Below are 20,000 nucleotides of genomic sequence, written 5' to 3'. Positions count from 1 at the left end.
TCACAAAAAAAAAAAGGTCAAGAACAAATTTCAGATATTTTAGGCTTACGAGGCGCGCAAAGAAGTACAGGGTTGCAAGTGTCTGAATAATTTTCATTTAGTATCAGTCAACTAGTGGACTAATGCAAATCCTGCATTTTAATTGGCTACGGTAATAGTCCTCGAGTAGCGAAAAGCGTGACGCTTTCTTTCGTTTTATTCCCAAATATATATTTCTTCAACTTGCATTTGCATTTGCCGACTAGTTGGGTGATACTAAAACAATTAGACCCTTTGCCCTCAAGGGCCACGGGTCAATAGCCCATTCGGCTTCGCCCCATGGGCTATTGACCCGTAGCCCTTGAGGGCTTTTAGCGGCTGTTCTCAGGGTTAGCGTTTTCTTTTTTCTGCTTCCCTCCCTCCCTCTACCCCCTTCCTTTTTTTCCACTGTTACCACAGTGTGATGGGTGCCCAGATGTCTCTGTGTGGGGCTCATGGCTGGGTTGCGGGAATTGCTAGCCACGGGAGTGTTTTACTGTTTAGGGACTGAATTAATATGCAGCACGGGAGTTTTGGGCTTTCAGACTTTTAAACTCGTGTTTTGCATGTATAATAAGTTGCGTTTCCACACTGAAATTTTAGGCTAGTGAGTAAATGACGTCACTTTTCCCTAGATCCAACCCTCTGAGGTCCAATCGGTCAGTTTGGAACGTGTGGAATGGCGGACCGTGAGGAATGGCAGACAGTGAAATCCAAAACTTACACTCAAAGTAAATAGCCTTTGGATAAAAATCAAAGTTTAAAATTTTGCCAGTCAAGTGCTGAGCAATCACACTTTCAAAAATGGGAATCGTAACAAAGAAAAGTCTCATTACCCGTGATCTGACCGCGTCTGCTTCTTCGACACTCATAGCCAGGGCGATTTCGTGTCTTCTTGAAACCCGCGACTTCTTGATTTTCACTTTGCTCATCGCTATTATTCTTGTGGTCGCAAACGTTCCGCTGACGGGTGCTTCTGGTTGAACGACCATAAAACGATTGAATATTTGTGTTGGAAGTCTCGTCATTGCTGGCGGAATCTCGCGGGTATCTCCGTCTTAGTTTGCTCAACACGGTGTCTTTTTGTGTGGACGCTTGTTTTTTGGAAACCTTTTCGCCAACGATACTCTCATTTGACGGACGTGCTCTGTGTCTTTGGTCATAAGCGGTTTCGTTTTCTGCTCGTTGACTCTGTTTTGAGACCTTCTGGTTGACTGATTCTTCGGAACTTAGAGAACGGGATCGTTTGCTTTTCCTTGGAGGGCTATTGCCACGGTCTCGTCTGGTGAGTGTTTTGGAGTTCTTTTTCGGTCCTTTTGTTTTTGTCGATCTATCACCTAGGGGATTATTGCAAATCATCAATCAATCAAGTATTTATACGTCAGTCAATCAACCTTATTACTTGAAATTGCAAAATCCGAGGAATTCTTTTAAGAGAGCTAAATTTAAATCACCTTCAGGGTCAAGTTAATTAAGGCAAGAGCTCTCGATCCTGAGCCTAAAACTCTCTTATATCTCTTCTTAGAATTAATATTTTCTCACTTCATAAGAAAAAAACACCGTGAAAGTAAAATTGTAAATGGTTTGAACCCATGAGGCATATCATAATTAAGTGAAATAGTATCGTCCGGGTGAGCGAGTCCTGACTGAGAAGGACTGTTCGGGACGACACTGACTGACGTTTCGAAAACCTGAGTGGAAGTCATCTTCAGATTCAAGGGATAGTGTAACGTCACTCGATGGTATTGATACTCATTTTACCAATCCATCAACGACCATAGCAGTACCATAGTATACCATCTACTGATGTTCCACAAATCACTTGACTCTATAATTAAATGATGACTTCCGCTCAGATTGTCGATACGTCGGTCAATAAGTACCTACAGATCGGGGGACGACGACGACTACGAGTACTTAATACGAGTATAGGTTTTCCGTTCTGACCACGCGCACTTCGAAAAATGTCGGCCTCCAAAGCTTATGCGCATGCTCAGTACAGGAAACTCGTACTGTAAGTTGTCCTTGTCTTCCGATCTAAAGGTCCCTAATGGCATCCTAAACAGTCCTTATCAGGAATACAGGAACGATCGTTCTTCACTTAGTAATAACCTATGAGGGTGTAACTAGAAATGCCTACTAAAGCCATTGAATCCATATGGGCTTACGCCCTCGGCATGGAACTGGGGTCCATAAAAAAAGGAAATCAGGCCCGGAACATTGCACTCACAGTCTCTCTTTTGCTCTAAAATCGTTGCAAAGAACACGTACGATAAACAAAATGGCTGAAGCGCTGCGCGACGCAAATACCTCGGGCGTTGGTTAGACAACGCCTGCAGCATTTGCGACCCGCAGCTTCAGCCAGTTGAAAGTCCAACATGCTCGTTCGTTCCAACGATTTTACAGAAAAAAAAAGACTGCTCGCAGTCTACCCCCGGATTAGATTATCGTTGCTCTACCGACTGAGCTACGAGGCCAGACAAGAAGGCAAGACGCAGGTAGTTGAGAACTTTTTTCAGTTGCGGCAAATTTAACACTTGCAAGAACACGGAAATGGCACTAAGTTGCCAACATGGGTTAAAAGGCACTCTCTCGTAATCAATCCTAGCTATAAATACAGTGCTACGAGGCCAACTTCGTTCCACTTAGAACGACTCATCCAGCAAAATAGTGGGCCTCTTCACCAATCAACGCACCATGTCTACGTTTAATTCACCTATGCATAAATTAAACATGACTAGAAGAAATCAAAAATATCTTTGCAAGAAGAAAGCGATCTCCAATTGTTTGCCCTTGGCGATAAGGTACTGGTAAAGCTTCGAAAAACTTTTGTCTAAGAATCAATTGTAAAGTACCTTGAAGATCCTTATTCTGTTTCTTGTTCTTAGGCTGACGACACTTCCAACAACTCCACGCCCCTCTAAAAATGTAAGGCAAACTATAAGATCAACCTGTTCCAGGATTTCGGTGAGTCGGTCGGGACAAGCGCAAGAAACTGGGCAAGGACTGCGAGAAGCGGGCCAGCTCTCTCCCCAGTTTCCCCGACTCTTTCAACGCGCTTCGTAATCTCGCCCTCCTTGATTAAAGTGCTACTATGACCAAAAAATAATATACTCTTTTTCTTTGGATTTCAAAATTATGTTAACTAAACACCAAGTGACCAAGGTTTTAAGACTCTGATTTAACTGACTTTAACTGGAATTATTCTATTTAATGGTCTGCCAATACTAACTTTAAAATCTTGAGAGCTGGATCGAGGAGAAAATGACGTCCAAACCTCAATAGTTTGAGAATGTAATATGTATGCACCCGGATGAATTAAAATGGGACGTTTCGGGCTTTCAGACTTTTAAACTCGTGTTTTGCAGATATAATAAGCTGCGTTTACAAAGCAAAGTGATATTTCGAGGTGACGTTTTCGTTGAAGTCGCCGTAGTAGATCTTAAGGTCCCTACTAATTAAGTACACCGACACCCTTACGATTATTACCGAAGCAGCAAAAAAATATCAAACGACCAAATTTGGAGGTCATGGGGGGGAGGGAGGGTTTCAGCAAACGATAAATTTTCAATTGTTTCTCCAAACATCCACACCGTTAATGCCGAACGACTTGAAGTGATCGCGAAGTTCGGGAACCGAGTTTTCGTAACCGTTTTCGTCGCCCTCGCTTAAGCTCCCTCACGACAAGAACAGCGAAGTTGCCACTGTCACTGCTCTTTGTTAAAATGAATTCCATGTGACTCCCTGATGTCAACAGTCTTGTAGTGGAATGTTAATGGCGAAACACGTGACATGAATGTAACAACACGTGATCTAAACGCTGTGGCTGAGTGATAACAATGTGAATGCCAAGATCCTTTACCGTGGTATATTCCTCAGAGGAGGAAGATGACAAGTTGTATGGAAAACAAGAGGGCATGAATCACAGCAGATCAAGTCGCCATCTTCACCACACATATCACAATAATCTTCATGACCGTCTGACTCATCACCAGATGAACTGGCTTCGCTGTCCTAGTGAACAGAGGGCGCAGACAATTAGTGCTGAAATAAAGGAACTCTGTGCAGGTATCTAAATTACCATCAAAAGACAACTGCCTGAGCAAGCCATTAATTATTACAAATCGACCCCAAGGGAGACCTTCATAACACGAGTCGACATCCAACGATTTACTCGATAAACCTCACTGGCTTACTGAACAAATAAACAATTTGCGTTAGACTGGCGAGGTGAAGATGTTGCAAGCACATAAAATGGCACCCACCCTCGACGGGTCACTAATAGCTAACCATTCTCGAACAAGTGCTTAGGCTGTAAATAACACAACAAGCAGTAAACTATATACTCGGCTAAGGGCGCACAGGACAATACTTTCGTATCCTTATTTGGTCCTAAGGTTGTTTGTTACGTTCTCGTGATAAGTGTCACACCTGACTGAAGTGGATCTACTTTAGTCACAGTCATGAATGATCAAGTAACGGCTGACTTAAATGAACTGCGGACGTACTCACTGACTAGTTGGTTGACAAGCTGCAGCAACAACACGACTCACTGGTCACACCGAAAATGTGGATCGCTAACGTGAATAGTGAATAGAACACCTACCTCATCCTCCTCATTTCCTGATTCGTTTTGGCTCTCTTTGTAATTTTTGACACAAGTTCGACTGCTGTGCCTATCGCTTGGCTACAAAATAAAGAGAGAAACTGAGGAAACGTTGAGATTGTAGTACACCACAGGGATAAACCAACTTGGGGGGGGGGGGGGGGGTGGTGGGGCACTCGATTCCCACCAATGTGGCCCGGGTTCGATCCCCAGACTCGGGTTGAGTTGGGTTTGTTGGTTCTCTACTCTGTACCGAGACGTTTTTCTTCGGGTACTCCGGTTTTCCCCTCTCCTTAAGAACAAACATTTGATTTGCGTTAATTTGTTGATTTCAGTTTACAGTGTCCTCAATTAGTGTTTCAGCGCTAGATGGACTCGACACTGAAGAAATAAAATCCATTTCCTTTCATGTCGGTGCTACAAATTGATTCTTCAAGTACAAGGGTTAAAAATTAAAGAAAATCCTACATATCAGCCATTTTCAAAAAGGGAGAATGATGACAGAGAAATGGGGAGCGTTTTGAGAAAAAACCAACAAAGATTTCTGGCTATAGCTGGATTCTTCACTAACGAATAGGTAGATCAGAAGTTGAGATGATTGAAATGAAGATGAAAGCAGTAGGAAAACAATAAATTTATCCCACCATTCCTTAGCGAATGAAAAATTCGTTGCGCAATCGGAAAAAAGGAGTTTAAATTAACATCCTGGGCCCGGTTGTTCGAAAGACAGGTTAAACTAACCTTTGGTTAGGCCTAACCGGAGGTTAAATTTCCTAACCGTGAGTTTGTTAACTCGCTGTTAAAATTGCGTTGTTCGAAGCACGGTTAGAGGACAGGTTAGCTAACCTCGGGTTAAGCGCGTTTAACCCGCGGTTAGCATCCCATAATAAACTATTCGTACAATGTTGCCATGGTGAACAAGTTGCGAGCTCTGCAAAATGGCTTCCTCAGCTATCTCACGCAAAGCTCGAAAACAACAAGATTGGTAATAAATAAAATAGACCCTCGTCGAAAGCGGTAACGAGCACGCAGCTCTTCGTCTGTGAAATCGTCGATTTCACACTGAGTTCCGGCTCTAAATTTCCTAAATCACAATCTCCTAAATCACAAAACAACAAGTCCGCCATCTTTATTCCTGATTTAACCGGAGTTTAACAATTTAACCCTGCTCGCTCGGTGGGTTAAATTTAACCCACCGTTTAACCCGAGGTTAGTGTTAACCTTCCGTTGAACAACGCAACTAACCTGCGATTAAAATTTAACCTCCGGTTAAGGCAATTTAACCCGGGGTTAGGATTTAACCTGCTTTCGAACAACCGGGCCCTGGCTTGTAATCACAACAAACAACGGTGAAAGTGTTTTGGATGGACAAATTTCTGTTCGGACCAAGTTATGCAAAATTCCCCGACAGTGAGCCTACGGATCAGCAACCTACGTCACCTGACCCATGCGCATGCGCTATGACGCTTCAACGAGTAAGCCAAAAGAAGGGTCACTGGGAGAAAGACTTGAGATACATTAACAAAGCGGGCATCCTCCCAACAATCAAACTATCGCAGTTCTCCGGACTGTTTGCGAATATTGCACTCGTTAACGCGGATAGAAGTCACTCAAATTTATTCGTGCAGCTTTCTCGTTCCCTTTGAATGGCGTTTGTAAAAATGTGTAATATAAACTCAGGTTTCGCTGAAGTTGAGCAATTGGGCCATTTTTTGACAGTGCTACGAGGAAGCAGAACTTTCCAGTTGTGTTTAATCATTGGAAAATTTAATTTCGTGCGGCGAACTCGGTGTCGTTGAAATAAATCGTTGATGTGTTAGGTCTCAAAATTATCAGTTTACGAAAGAACACCATTTTTTTCTGAAGAAGAAAACTAATTAAAGGTGATGATTAAAGAAAACCTTGTCAACGTGAATGAAATAAAGCGCGTAAAAAATTATCCCGCATGCCCTTTAATAAGAATCAAGGTCATTACCTTACAAACAGGACAACTCCAGTGTCCTTCAGGAACTTCGGATAATGCTGGGCGCAGACATTGAAGATGATAAGCTAAGTTACAATCATCACACAGTATTAGCGTCGTGCCGATCCCTTTGAGGCGGCAAATCTTACATCTCTGTTGAGAAGGGGAAAAAAAACGTCGTTGATTCTAAGATACGTTAACAACACGTGCATTGTTATTTCCAATCCCTCTCGACCTGAACAGAACGTGTAAATTCTCTTTATCATAATTCTACAAGGGAGGGATACGTGGGTACCCGTTTTTATCACTACGATAACGCTCAGTTACGCTCTGACAGTACCATCATTCTACATTTGACTGATTGATTGCGAGCTCTTCACGACTACTTCCTTAACTGGCGGTGAACATAGAGTGGTAAATCTGGCATTCTGCACACTGTTCTTTTTAATTAGATTATGCTAATCCAGCTGACGGTACGTGATTGGCTCCCACAAAAAAATCCCTTACTCTGACACAATATTCAAGTTCGCCGTTTCGTATGACTGTTGTAGTGGAGCAAGGAATTCAGGTAACATGGCGATGTTGAGGCTTCAGAAATTCATTCAAACTGTCACTATACAGCCCTACTCACAGCTTTGTAACTAAAAAAGATTTTAAAAATAACTTACGGCATTTTCTGCTGATAAATCCCAAATAACTGTTGAATCTAAAATGCTAAGAAGCAAATGGAGACGAGAGACTGTTGATGCTTGTTTTACTTCTTCCAACCACCGTTGCTTGGCATTGTCCTTTGAAAATGTACCTTGACAGAATTGTGGTAGCAATGATGGCAGTAATTTCTCAAGTTCAGAAGCCTAAACAGCCACAAAGAAATTTCAATGACTGGTGACCATTAAATTTTTGCTACAACTGAGTATAGAAAATAAATATTGGAGAGATGAGCATCGCGTTTACGTGACAAGGCAAACAGCTAGCCTGAGTAGCTGGCGGGATATTTTATCGCCGGATTATTTCAACACGCGCGAATAAATCGATGATTGCTCCGTTGTGTATTCGCAAAGCGGCGAGGGAGTTTTGTAAGCTCGAGCGGCGAAGCTTCAAAGACTACTCGTCACCATGTCACTCGCGGCCCAATGGAGGCCAAAACACAACGGAAACAAGCTGCAAGGAATTTTGGTTTTTGTGATCGTTGAGAGAAGAGGGTTCTACTATCCACGACGCTTTTCGCGACGTCGCCAAGTTTTGTTACAAACACGGCGTACTTTTTCACCTGCCCTGAATCTTGTGTCGCAATGATTTCTGGTAGCAGGCAAGAGCGAGACTAGTTGCGTGACTTCATAACGCGAGACCTCTTATCGCAGTAAAATTGCGAGAAAAGTTACGCGTCTATTCTGATTCGCTCAAAAAACCGCGGCATGCCTTTTTCACCTTTTCAGATAAGCTCATGCCTTCGCCCCCATCCCCCTATTGGTCGTGTATGTCCTCAGAGAGGTCTGCGGGGCCTTTATATTCCTTGCGTGGGTTTACTGACCCTATTTCCGCAAGTCCACTCGACACCACGGGTACGTCAAGTTTTCCCCTCCCACCTCCCCTTCAGCGACGCTGGCTAACACATCCACCTTAGCTCACTCAACACCCATAACTTATCTTTAGAAAGGCATGGAGTGGTTATTATGCGAGTGTGAATTTACTGCAATTGCCTGGAGAAACAGCAAATTTAAGCACAGGATTCTCGCGGGGGTTTGCCCCTTTAAGAACCAAGCAGCTTGCAGTATTTTCAAAATTCCACCATCTCGTACATCTAGAAAAATATATCTTTTTTTCTTTGCAATCAGCGCTTTTAACCTTACCAAGTCCTTGACAGATACGGCAGCATCTACAGCTTGTTGGTAATGCTCAAGACCATCACTGAGAATAGCTAAGTTTCCATAAACAAGTCTCTCAGCCATGTCTTTGAGTTCCTAAAAATAATAATCACTTCTTTCTCAAGGTTATGTCCCCAAGAACAAGAGCTTTGCTGAAGGCGAATTGAGTCAAAACATTGAAAGGCAGCTAAAAACAATACAATACCTGAAGAAAAACCTATCAGAGAAATCTAGAGGACCCACATATCACAGAGTCCAGGAACTGAAAGAAGGACACATTGGTGGGGCACAAGTGTCCTCGACAACGGGCTAACCCGGCCTACTACCTATTGAGAGCATGTTTTCAACAAGATAGCTGTAATAGAGGAAAAGCATTTTTTGCAATGTAATCCAAAATTGCTACATATCAGAGGATCTTTAAGGACTATATGGGAATCCTTGAAGGTGACAGCTTTCAAAGATATGGGCAAGGTTAGCCAAGGATTTGGAAAGAACTCTGTTCTATTAGAACTGGTAGAAGCAGCACAACATATCCTCCTCCTCCTCCTAATAATAATAATAATAATAATAATAATAATAATAATTATTATTTATTTTCATTGATTATTAAATAAAAAATACAATGATAACATTACAATAAAAATAATATTAATTTCTATTTTATTTTATGATGATGATGATGATGATGATGATGATGATGATGATTATGATTATGATTATGATTATGATTATTATTATTATTAATATTAATATTATAGGCCTATCACTACTTAATGCAGTAAATGTTACTGAGTATCATCGGGACACAGTCCGTGGCCTAGGATACTCCATGCCATCTGTTCTGTCCTCAGAATCCTTCCCGAAACCAGCAAGGTTATTCGTTGTAAAAATTCCGCGCAATGTGGCATTCCCAACTGTCTCAGCCGCACTTCAAATCCTCTCGAAACTGTTTCCAGTGCACCAATTACTATTGGGATGACTTGAACTGAACGTCAGTTCCAAATTCGTTTGATTTCATATTTCGCAGTAATTATCAATCTTCATTATTTCCTTGCTTACTACTCTTGTATCGAATGGGGAGGCAACATCAATTGTAAAGCATGATTCCTCTTCCTTATTTAGGAGCACAATATTGGGCTTGATGTGATGGTCTGTTTGGATCTTAAAATCCCACAACAGTTGCCATACCAGTTTGCTGTCCTTTCAAAACCACACTTCTCACTGAGATCCCAGTGTATAACCTGGGCGACCTGACTTGTACTGTTTCTGTGCAAGTGCAGTGCACTCTACTACTAAGGTGGCTCAGTGTCTCTGCTCTTTCTCCACATATTCTGCATGTCGAAGAAACATTTTGATTGTCAATTAGCTTCTTTACACGGTTTGTACGCAAAGCCTGGTCTAGTGTGGCCATAAGAAATCCTTCCCTTTCCTTTTTTAGCCTTTCTCTCTTAAGCCATTCCCATGACTTTGGGTCCCTAGTTTCCTCGGTACCTGATATAATGCCCATGGAGGGGTTTTTCGCGTATGATATTCTATGTATGCTCTATCCTTTCCAGGATCCTTGTCTTGAAGAACATTCTCTTTGCATATTCATACAGCTTTTAACAACCTTTTCTCGGATATGTGTCGTTCGTTATTTGTTGCACCGTTATTTACCAACCTGCCAAAATACCAGAGTTCTTACTTGTATTCCTTAGGTGAAGTCTCGATAAAATGAGCCTTAGTAAGAAAAGAACGGCTACACAACTTCTCGTGAGGCACGTAGACTTTAAGGCAATTTTACGTCTTTTCGTATCTACTTTTTTCGAATTACGGCGAAATTCTTTTGGCAGTTTGCACTCGATTATGTGAACGATTCTTTCTGCAAGTGTTCAAGACATTATTACAAACCTGTCTGACGGAGGAACAAAAATCGTTTTCATCAGTTTGCAGCTTTGTTGGTTTCTTATTTGCATTCCTGTTAAAAATATGAAAACCCAGACCGGTCACCAAATTGCGCCCAACTATAACAAACTGCAATAAATTCGAAGAAATGCTATACATAAATCTGCTGACCGTTGAATGTAATAAAATATGTTACCGGTATTATTGAGGTGAGTGCACTTTCACCACTCGTTCAAGCTTTGTTGACAAAAAATACTAGTAAGAGAGGATCTATAGTTTCCACAAACCTTATGCCCTCAACAATAGACTCCATTTGTTCTTTCAGGGTTTTCTTCAATGCTCTCTCTCCGTTTACGCGCCATGATAAACAGCGCACTAATTCCTGAACTTCTTCTTCAGTCTCATAACATGACCAGCTGTAAGGAACATCAGTCAACCTATTGAATGGAACGTCAAATAATGATTAACAACTGCATTGCTAAGTGGGGGATGGATGCTTGAAACATCTAGGATTCTTGTACTTCTGGTGGCAAGCACCTAGGATTCTCGGAGGAAGGCTGCTCTTATTGCTTGCAAATCAAGACAACCCACAGTACAGAAGACCGGTACAGTATGGTGTCCGTGGTCCGCGAGAAAAAAGGATAATCTTGAATATCTTACCTGAATCAAAACGCCACGAACTGAAATTTTCCCTGAAGATAGAGTTTTCGTTTTTTGCGATAACATTAAATTAGCAAGTTACAAACTGAAATATTTTTCTTGTAATTCGAAAACAGGTGAACGTAACCACGAGCCCTTCGTCCGCGAATTTGGTCCTTGATCAGTAGCCCAAAAAGAAATACCTGTGAATCCCGATAATTTCTGTACGAACATGAAAATTTATTGATTCTTTATTATTCTTGATATATCTCAGCTACAGTCGTATTGGATGTCGTTGTGACTATATAACCTGCTCTTAGTTTCGGTTGCGTGACCGTCTCCTAACACAAGCTCCATTATAAGACCAAGGAAAGGTTACGTTTGTACAAACGTTGGCCGTGTAGCACTTATATTTTAAACAGAGTTAACTGAATAGAGTGTAATGTGAAGTGCTAGATTTCTATCCCATATGAACCATGTGAGCGTTAGCCCTAATGATGGAAATGGGCCCACACAAGGACAGAGAAAAACTCTGACCAGGGTGTACTTGTACATGTTCATTGCCGTGACTTTAACATCTTCAGTTCCCACGGCCTGCTCCCGTCTGACCTTGTAGCTCAGTCGGTAGAGCGGCGGATATCTAACCCGAAGGTCGTGGGTTCAATTCCCACCCTGGTCAGAGTTTTTCTCTGTCCTTGTGTGGGCCCATTTCTATCAGTAGGGCTAACGCTCACATGGTCCATATGGGATAGAAATCTAGCACTTCGCATTACACTCTATTCAGTTAACTCCATTATAAGACCGTATAGGTATTCGAGACATACAAAAGAACCCGGTAACCCGTTCGTCGCGAACATGTATAAAGAAGATTTTGAAAATACTCAGTTAAAGCAAAGACCTTTTTTCATTTATGCTTTGCGAGATTTAAGTTCTCTGATGTCATAAGTAGTATAAGTCGCGGACCAAGGATCCCTATGCGAAAATTGTTGATATTTGTCAAGAGTCGATAAAACAAAAGTTAAAACCCGGCAGAAAATTCGTTTCCAACCGCAGAAATTAGTTTATCTGTAAATCTGTTCTGCAAAAAGACACGTGTTCCCGTTGCGTTTTATCTTTACACAAGCCAAGTAAACATGACCATGTAAGTTACGGAGCCGCAAAAGTAGAGACTTTCTAGAAAGACAAATTAACACACCTGTCAACAAACTTGAATTCCGCACAATCACCGATAGCAGGAAAGCCGAAATTTCGTCATGTGAAAGAAGAATAATCAAGATATCATTGGGCACATTTGTTTTTGGTGGTATTTTAGTTAACAAGGAAATATAACATCATGTTCGGAAAAGTCGCGGACCAAGGACACCATACTGTACCGTGTCATATTGATAAAAAGCGAAACTGGAGGAAGGAGGGATGGACAAAATACACTCAGAGCTCCAGAAAATTCTTCACCCTTCCCTCTAATACACTTGAATATTTTCATTGGAATCCTCAAAAATCACGAGGTATCACCAAGCATGCACCAATTTAGCAAAGATTAATGATTGGAGACTTTTTTTGGGTGAAGGGAATGTAATAAATCTCCAAACAAGAAGCAAAGCACCCCCCTGGATAGCTCATTTTGTAGGTTACAGGTTGCTCTTACGGTCAGAACTTGCACCGACGTTTTTTTGAAGGTTAGACCTCTTATTCCCTGATAAGAAATAAACTCTTCATTCTTTCCCATTACAAACATACTCCTTGAACATCAAAGGTAATGTAGTCCCCAGGGTGGTGGTTTATTTCTATTATGTGGGTGTGGGTTGGGTGGTTTCAAATATAGATTTATGACAACTGTCTGAGGTACTCTTAACTAACAGGCAGATATCCAATGTCAGCCCTATAAAGACATTTTTTAGCAGACAAGTATCTTGTCTGGTTACTCAATACTAGTTTATGCAAATCAGTTCAAAACGCACTTCTCCTCACCTGGGTTCCTGTATCTCATCTTTTGGACAAGTAACCATTAGGCCTACATCTTTGGTTTCTTCAACACAATCGAAAGGTGCTTGTTCTGTCTTCATAGCCTCATTATTAGCAAGAACTTCTTTGCTGCTTTCATCAGATGGCTTTGAAAGATCCTCCAGGTTCCTCCAGCCTTGCTCCACAAAAACACCACCACCAATACCATTGAATACCCAATAACGAGCATGGTTACGGTCATATCCAATGGGTTTCAGTCTCTTTGTGTGCATACAATGAGTCATGTTGAGCTGCACAAAGAAAGGAAAGATAGAAGAATATAACAGCAGGTGACTGAAATTTACTCAAACTTAAGAATACAAATACTGTTGATCAATCTCTTTCTGTTTAGGGTCCATTGTTTCGATCTGTTGAAAATTTCATTGTGCTCACTGTTTTTTAAACCAGTTTCGAGAGCCACTGTAATAGCTGCCTCTTCAACCAAAAAAAATAAGTTGGAACTCCTGGAATGAAAGGTGGAAATGTGGGGCCTAAAAATGGGATATAAACAACATAAAATGAAAAAAAAAAGGGCTCATTTTCCATTTAAACAATAAAGGACGTTTTCCGATAAGAGGAACGAGGAGGGGAACGAGAGAACACGAGGGGGAGTAGGGAGGATTAGAGATAGTTATGCAAACCCGAGACGCTGTTGAGGGTTTGCATAACTGTCGAGAATTCTCCAAACTCCCGCGAGTATATACATATATAAATGTATATATATATAAATATATAAAGTGTGAAACTTGATTTTCGTAAAACAGTGCTCAATACATAGAAGTAGAGCGTAGTATATATGGAAGAAAAAGACAAATAAACTACAAGTTCATCCCTACAAGCCTGTTTCGTGGTCGCCCACTCATCAGGGGATCGTCCCCTTGTAGGGATGAACTTGTAGTTTATTTGTCTTTTTCTTCCATATATATATAAATATATATAAATAATAAATATATTTATCAAATTCTAAACCACGGATAACGCATTTCGCGTGCTGATTGGTTCCCTCAATTCTCGGCTATCAGCTCTGCTCATATACCTTAGTTTGAGCTTATATGGTAAATGATTGCACTAAACGCTGCTAAGCTAAATTTTTTTCGCCGGAAAACGAAATTTCTCTCTGAATAAAGCCAAACAAGAAAAAAAAATTTGTGGAAAGTTTGGATCAATTCCGACGTTTAGAAGTACGCGAAAAGTCAAGAAACGTTATGGTGATGATCCTACGTCTGTCTGACCTCAAGGTATTAGAAAAATTAATGGGAGTTCCGCTTTTAGGCTAGTGGACTAATGCAAATCCTGCATTTTAATTGGCTGCGCTACTAGAGGACTATTAGCAATAGTCCTCGAGTAGCGAAAAGCGTGACGTTTTCTTTCGTTTTATTCCCAAGTAAGTAATTTCGTCAACTTGCATTTGCTAACTTTATTCGCCTCATGGGCTATTAAAAATATTAGATTGGAATGGGAGATTTAAATGTATCGAGGCTCACTAATACATACCCTTTGAGTCCCAATGTAGACCCTGTACTAATTACCAGTCATTCTGCCTCTAAAACCTATTTGGTTTGCTTTAGTAAAGTAACTTTGAGGTTTATAACTCACATTCCATTGCTCCTCTTCTTCTTTTTCTAACCTACAATTTATTGGCAAAACAAAGCATTCAAATATCCTTTTAATTGTTTTAATATCTTGTCAGTGCTAAACACAAGTGATGGGATTTGTTGACTTGATGGAAAAGCATTTTATGATGACATTATGATACATGTAAGTGTGCAAATTCTCTTAAAAAGTTCTTTTTACCCGAAAAGAATTTGATGTTGAAACATTCATGTAATTGCATACACCAATATTATGCTGGCAAAGTCAACAATTTACTGTTATTGTCAACTGTAAATTTAGCCAATCAGATTAAACTACAAGGAAGTGTCAAGATCCAACATGACAGTTCATTGCTTGCAAAGAAATTGCATCACTAAGATTCACATCAGCTATGCTGTGTTTTCTCTCGAGCCCCTTGTTTCCCTCACCTCTGCTTTTCTTCTTTCATTTTATTTTCTTGTTTGTTTTCCATCTCTTCTCTTCGTTTCTTCATGGCATTTACCCTATCAGAAATATCTTCAGCGTTGTACTTCCTTGAATCTACATTTTGTGCGCTCTCCTTTTCTGTTTTCTGTCCACTTGTATTGTTGGTGCCTCCCAATGCTGGAGCCATAGAGACTGCATCTGGGTTTATACCTGAGCCGTCTGTTATATCCGTGACAAGAAAATTTACAAGTGCTTATTTATTCCAAAGTGCGCGAGAAAAATCATGTGATTACTTATTAATAATATACATGAAAAAAATCGAGATGGTTAAGCAGAAGAAACTCACACGTATCACGCAATCAGGGGAAAATTGCGCCATAAATTGCACCGACCAGGGCGTGCGCTTGCTTTGACAATAGAAGATTTGATTGGTTCTGACCAAACGCTATTGTTTATTAGCCAATCATAATCCAGAATTTCAATGTGTAATTTGCACTGGTGTATTACACTTTCTGCACTGTGTTACACTTGAACTGCACTGCTCTCAGCCAATCAGAATCTACTAATTTTTTCATGTATATTGTTAATATGTAACCCCAGAAAGCCCAAAATAATAGTGTTTTTTCCAGCTTGGGCTTGCCAGTAGTAAGTTCTAAATAGTTTTATTTATTAAGTGAATAAGCAGATGAAAGACTGATGAAGGTTTGCAGGAAGGGCTCAATAACATGAAACAACACTGAAGCTACTAAAATTTTAGTTCGTGCTTTTATGACATCCCACTTGTATTACTGCAACTCTCTGCTTTGTGGATTGCCAAGATATCAACTGAATCGCCTTCAAAAAAGGTTAAAGTCACAGAGAGACTCGTGTTTAGTGCCTAAATTTGACAATATCTTGCCCGATCTGAAAGATCTTCACTGGCTACCTGTAGATTTTCGGAATGAGTTTAAAGTATTGTTGTTTGTATTCAAGGCATTAAAATAATGGTATGGGTCCACGCTATATTTCTGATATTTTTTAATGAGAAAAAAGGTATCTGCCAGACGCCCTTTGCGATCCAACCACCTCGCTTTGTTAGAGGTGCCTTGAACAAGTTTCACTTTCGGGGATCGAGCATACGCCTATTAACTACATTCATTCAATCATGTGGAATAAGCTTCCAAAGACAATTAGAATGACTTCAAACTTGGCTACTTTTAAGAAACAGTTGACGACAGACTTATTTTAAAAAGCCTATGATATTAAGTTGTATTTTAAATTTCAATTTAAAGTGCTACCATGACCAAAAAATAAATTGTTATATTTCTTTGGATTTCAAAACTATGTTAACTAAACAGTAAATGACCCAAGTTTTACGCCTTAATTTCAAGCAGACACTTGTTTATTTTAACTGGAATTTTCCTATTTGATGGTCCGCCATTACTAACTTTAATATCTTGAGAGAGCTGGATCGAGGAGAAAATGACATCAAAGACTCAACAGCTTAAGAATGCAATGCGGGTGTAAGCGGATGAATTAATATGCAGCATGGGAGTTCAAGGCTTTCAGACTTTTAAACTCGTGTTTTGCATATATAATAAAACTGCGTTTACATGCTGAAATTTTAAACTGGTGAGTAAACGATGTCACTTTTCCCTAGATCTAACCCTGTTGAGGTCCACTTGGTCAGTTTGGAAAGTGAGTAATGGCAGACCGTGAAATCCAAAACTAACACTCAAAGTAAACGAGGTTTGGATAAAAATCAAAGCTCAAAATGTTGCCAGTCAAGTGTTAAGCAATCACATTTTCAAAATCTAAAGAAAAAAAGGAAACGATTTTTTTTAAATCCTAGTAGCACCTTAATATTATATTTCAATTTTAACCGTGAAGCGCTTTTAAATATTTTATAATTATTAAAAAAGGCATACCTTTCTTGCTGAGATCATCCATTGTCAGTTGCTGCTTACAAAAAAAAAAAATAATAAAGCAAGGTCATGTCATGTGTAAAGCGGTCTTTTAAACCACTTGTACAGTACATTTGAAATGCTTTTCTCGACTCATGTAAAGGATTGCAAGGTTTCCTGAACTTATATCATTCCTGTGCAAATATACTAAAAGCACTTGGCGAAGTGGACAATTAGGTTCATTATGCTCACAGTTTTTGAGTACTGTTTCTCCACAAATTACAAATTTGAGACAATTTTAAATGAAGCACTGACAGTGGGATAGGGTAACGAGAGATGTCAGAGATAACACCCTCAGGTTGTAGAACTGTCAGGGTTCTCAATAGAATTTTGAACAGCCGTTGCTGTGCTATTTTCAACCATAACACAGAACATTACCGGAGATCATGTGGCTTGGGCCCTGTGGGCATGCTCCCAAGGGAAATTTTTTTATCAAGAGGCTCTGAAATATGTTTTCGTTTATTCTGAGATAATATTCTCTTATTTCTTCCAAACAAGTTATTGCACATTTTATAATCTGTTGAGTGGGTCTGAGAACTGGAAATTGAAATCACCCCTTTCCAAACCAGAAAATTATATGCTGTAATATTAACCGATAAATTAACGTTAATGGGTTTTATGAGAACCCTGACTGCAATGTTGAATAGAAAGACTTTTTCCTTAATTAAAGTTTCTGAAAAAAGATGTCATTTCCGAAATCTTTTCATAGCAGGAAACTGTCTTTTTTTTTCTGACTTACATTACATGGATACATTATACTCACTTGACGGCTCCCAGTAAGGACTTTTCTGCAGGGCAAGTGACACCACAGGTAGCGCAAGCTCAATATATGTGTATCTGTACTGCACACAAGACTGAAGCAAGGTAAGCTATTTCTTATTCTAAATCGTAAATATATTTTTTTGCATTTTGAGAAAAACCGTTTCCCCCACACAAATTGTTATATTTCTAGTCTTGCATAGTATAGTATAGTACAGATATACATACATGTACATTGAGCCTGGGCCACATTGAGCCTGTAGTGACACACAACAACAGAACAGAACAACAACAACTGTTAAGGATCCCAAACAACCGGTGGCGAACTAGTTTGCTATTTACAAGTGCAGGAAAACCTCTGAGTTCCCTGTTTTGGGCCACAGCCAAGACAATCTACACTCTGATTCCCTAACTGTCTCATGACCGACAGCAACCTTTGAATGACAGTTTTACCTTTCTGCTTTTCTCTTCCTCTTTTCTTAGCCTCTCTTTTTCTTCTCTCTGTTGTTCTTTCTTTTCCTTTTGCTTTGCCATCTTCTCTTTCCTTTTTTCAAAACATGAGAAAATGAGAAATGAAGGTGAGGATGACAAACAGTGCAATTATTGCAATGGTGTTATCAAAAACTTGGAGTCATGTATTTTATACCACCGTTGTTTATTTCACTTCTTAAAATCAACGCTGAGTCTGTCACATGCTATTCACTCAGAATGCCTGAAAGGTATCTGAGTTATAATCTCGGTTGACTTTGTTCGGTGCAGCAAAGTGGACACTAGAATTACAAGGCCGTGATTTAATTGGCTAAAAGCAATGCACTTGACCCCTTGGAGCAGTGCAGTTCACCTCCCTCTATGACGAAACCTTTTGCAACAACAACAAATAAAAACAGCTGTGGTGTCAAGTGTTGTTGGAGTGGATTTCTGTTCGAACAAGGCCTCAAGACACCTCGGTTCTTACAGAATTTGATTAAAATCCAGGTTTATAACATGCACCCTTAATCTGTGTGCAACATGACCTTTAATGAGAGTTTTTCATAAATAATGTAACAATATTACAATAATTGAAATAAATATCATGTTTAACATGTTTAACAGTGATTTTGACTGCAGCAGCGTTGAAGAAACAAAAAAAGCCACATAAAAGAACTCATAAAGTCCAGCCAAATTGTGAACCCGTAAAAAAAAATCTGGAAACATCAATAGGAATTTGAAGTGCTGCTTAATTTGTGTTCAAAAAATAAATTGGAAGATGAATTAAAAACACAACAATTAATAAATAATTGACATGTGGTTGTAAAGAGTCAATATCTTTACCTTAATTCTGCAGCTTCAGCAGATTGTCTTTCCTTGTAGTCATGAAATGCATCAGAGGAAAGTACCTCATGACACAGAGTTACCATAACCTGTACAAAAATTAATAAGGAAAGAACAAAAGGTCATTCCTTTCTATCGTATCAAAATGATGTCATTGACTTCAAACCTTGACAAGAAAACAATTTAAAAGATTAAAGGGCTATTTGATCGATCAAGGTTGAACAGCTATACTGTCTTGAAACAATGCAATTTCAACCTGTCAGCTGAACCATAATTATTATTATACACCAAATTTAAAAGCATGCTAGAGTGGAAGGCTTTTTCAAAGCTCGGTGTTGATTCCTGCAAAAGACTTTTGTTACTTGTAGTAACTCACTGATGCTTCAATATCCTGAATAAAAATCATCTTCAGATTCACATGATCTGTGTGTTGTCACCAATTAAATGTTTCATGCAATCCAGTGACAATGACAGGATGTCAAGTCAATATCATCCAAAACACCACATGGAGATCTGTCTCAAGACTACACCCTCCAATATCATCCTCCATATTTCATCTGCTCATTAAATGACAACTTGGTCACAAAAAACTTAATAACAGCTGCATTGCCAAGTGGAGGTTGGGTGCAAGGTGATACCCAACTTCAACATCACTCGTGCCTCAGAATATAAACAATTTAAGTCACAAAGTGACCCCCAAATGTTGCTCCCCAATATTATTAAGGATAAACAGCTGAATTTACCCAAAGCTAAAAATAACGCGCTGACCTTTACCCTTTCCTTGTTGTTGAAAATAGGTAGCAAAGGGACAAGGGGGTGCATCTAATTAGGTGATCTGGACATGAGTGCACTTTTGGCAGCCAGCCCCAAAATTGAATAATACCCCAACGGCTGCCATGTGTAAACAAGCCATGAGCCTCCCAGCCAGACGGCAGGCACCCATTACACTGAAATATTGGTGAAACGAAAACCAAGGGAAGGAGGAGGGGGAT

General features: G+C 39.9%; 1 protein-coding gene across 1 annotated transcript in view; it reads right to left on the bottom strand.

Annotated features, from left to right (window-relative positions):
• The window catches only part of LOC138020428 (tyrosine-protein kinase BAZ1B-like), a 28,707-nt gene extending 9,293 nt beyond the window's left edge, over nucleotides 1–19,414 (bottom strand). The window contains exons 1-16 of the mRNA XM_068867417.1: nucleotides 19,385–19,414; nucleotides 19,009–19,097; nucleotides 18,151–18,241; nucleotides 16,903–16,933; nucleotides 14,998–15,214; nucleotides 14,573–14,603; nucleotides 12,944–13,227; nucleotides 10,624–10,773; nucleotides 10,343–10,409; nucleotides 8,438–8,548; nucleotides 7,256–7,441; nucleotides 6,600–6,740; nucleotides 4,625–4,705; nucleotides 3,881–4,032; nucleotides 2,874–2,938; nucleotides 855–1,355 (exon numbers count right to left, since the gene is read on the bottom strand). Of these exons, the coding sequence (XP_068723518.1) occupies nucleotides 855–1,355; nucleotides 2,874–2,938; nucleotides 3,881–4,032; nucleotides 4,625–4,705; nucleotides 6,600–6,740; nucleotides 7,256–7,441; nucleotides 8,438–8,548; nucleotides 10,343–10,409; nucleotides 10,624–10,773; nucleotides 12,944–13,227; nucleotides 14,573–14,603; nucleotides 14,998–15,214; nucleotides 16,903–16,933; nucleotides 18,151–18,241; nucleotides 19,009–19,097; nucleotides 19,385–19,414 (2,227 nt within the window). The remainder of the gene's footprint in view (nucleotides 1–854; nucleotides 1,356–2,873; nucleotides 2,939–3,880; nucleotides 4,033–4,624; nucleotides 4,706–6,599; nucleotides 6,741–7,255; nucleotides 7,442–8,437; nucleotides 8,549–10,342; nucleotides 10,410–10,623; nucleotides 10,774–12,943; nucleotides 13,228–14,572; nucleotides 14,604–14,997; nucleotides 15,215–16,902; nucleotides 16,934–18,150; nucleotides 18,242–19,008; nucleotides 19,098–19,384) is intronic.
• Nucleotides 19,415–20,000: the final 586 nt, after the last annotated feature.

Source organism: Montipora capricornis, chromosome 10, assembly GCF_036669925.1.
Source record: "Montipora capricornis isolate CH-2021 chromosome 10, ASM3666992v2, whole genome shotgun sequence".
NCBI classification, from domain to species: domain Eukaryota; kingdom Metazoa; phylum Cnidaria; class Anthozoa; order Scleractinia; family Acroporidae; genus Montipora; species Montipora capricornis.
Note: the sequence above shows the minus strand (reverse complement) of the source record. Positions and strands in the feature narration are given on the sequence as shown.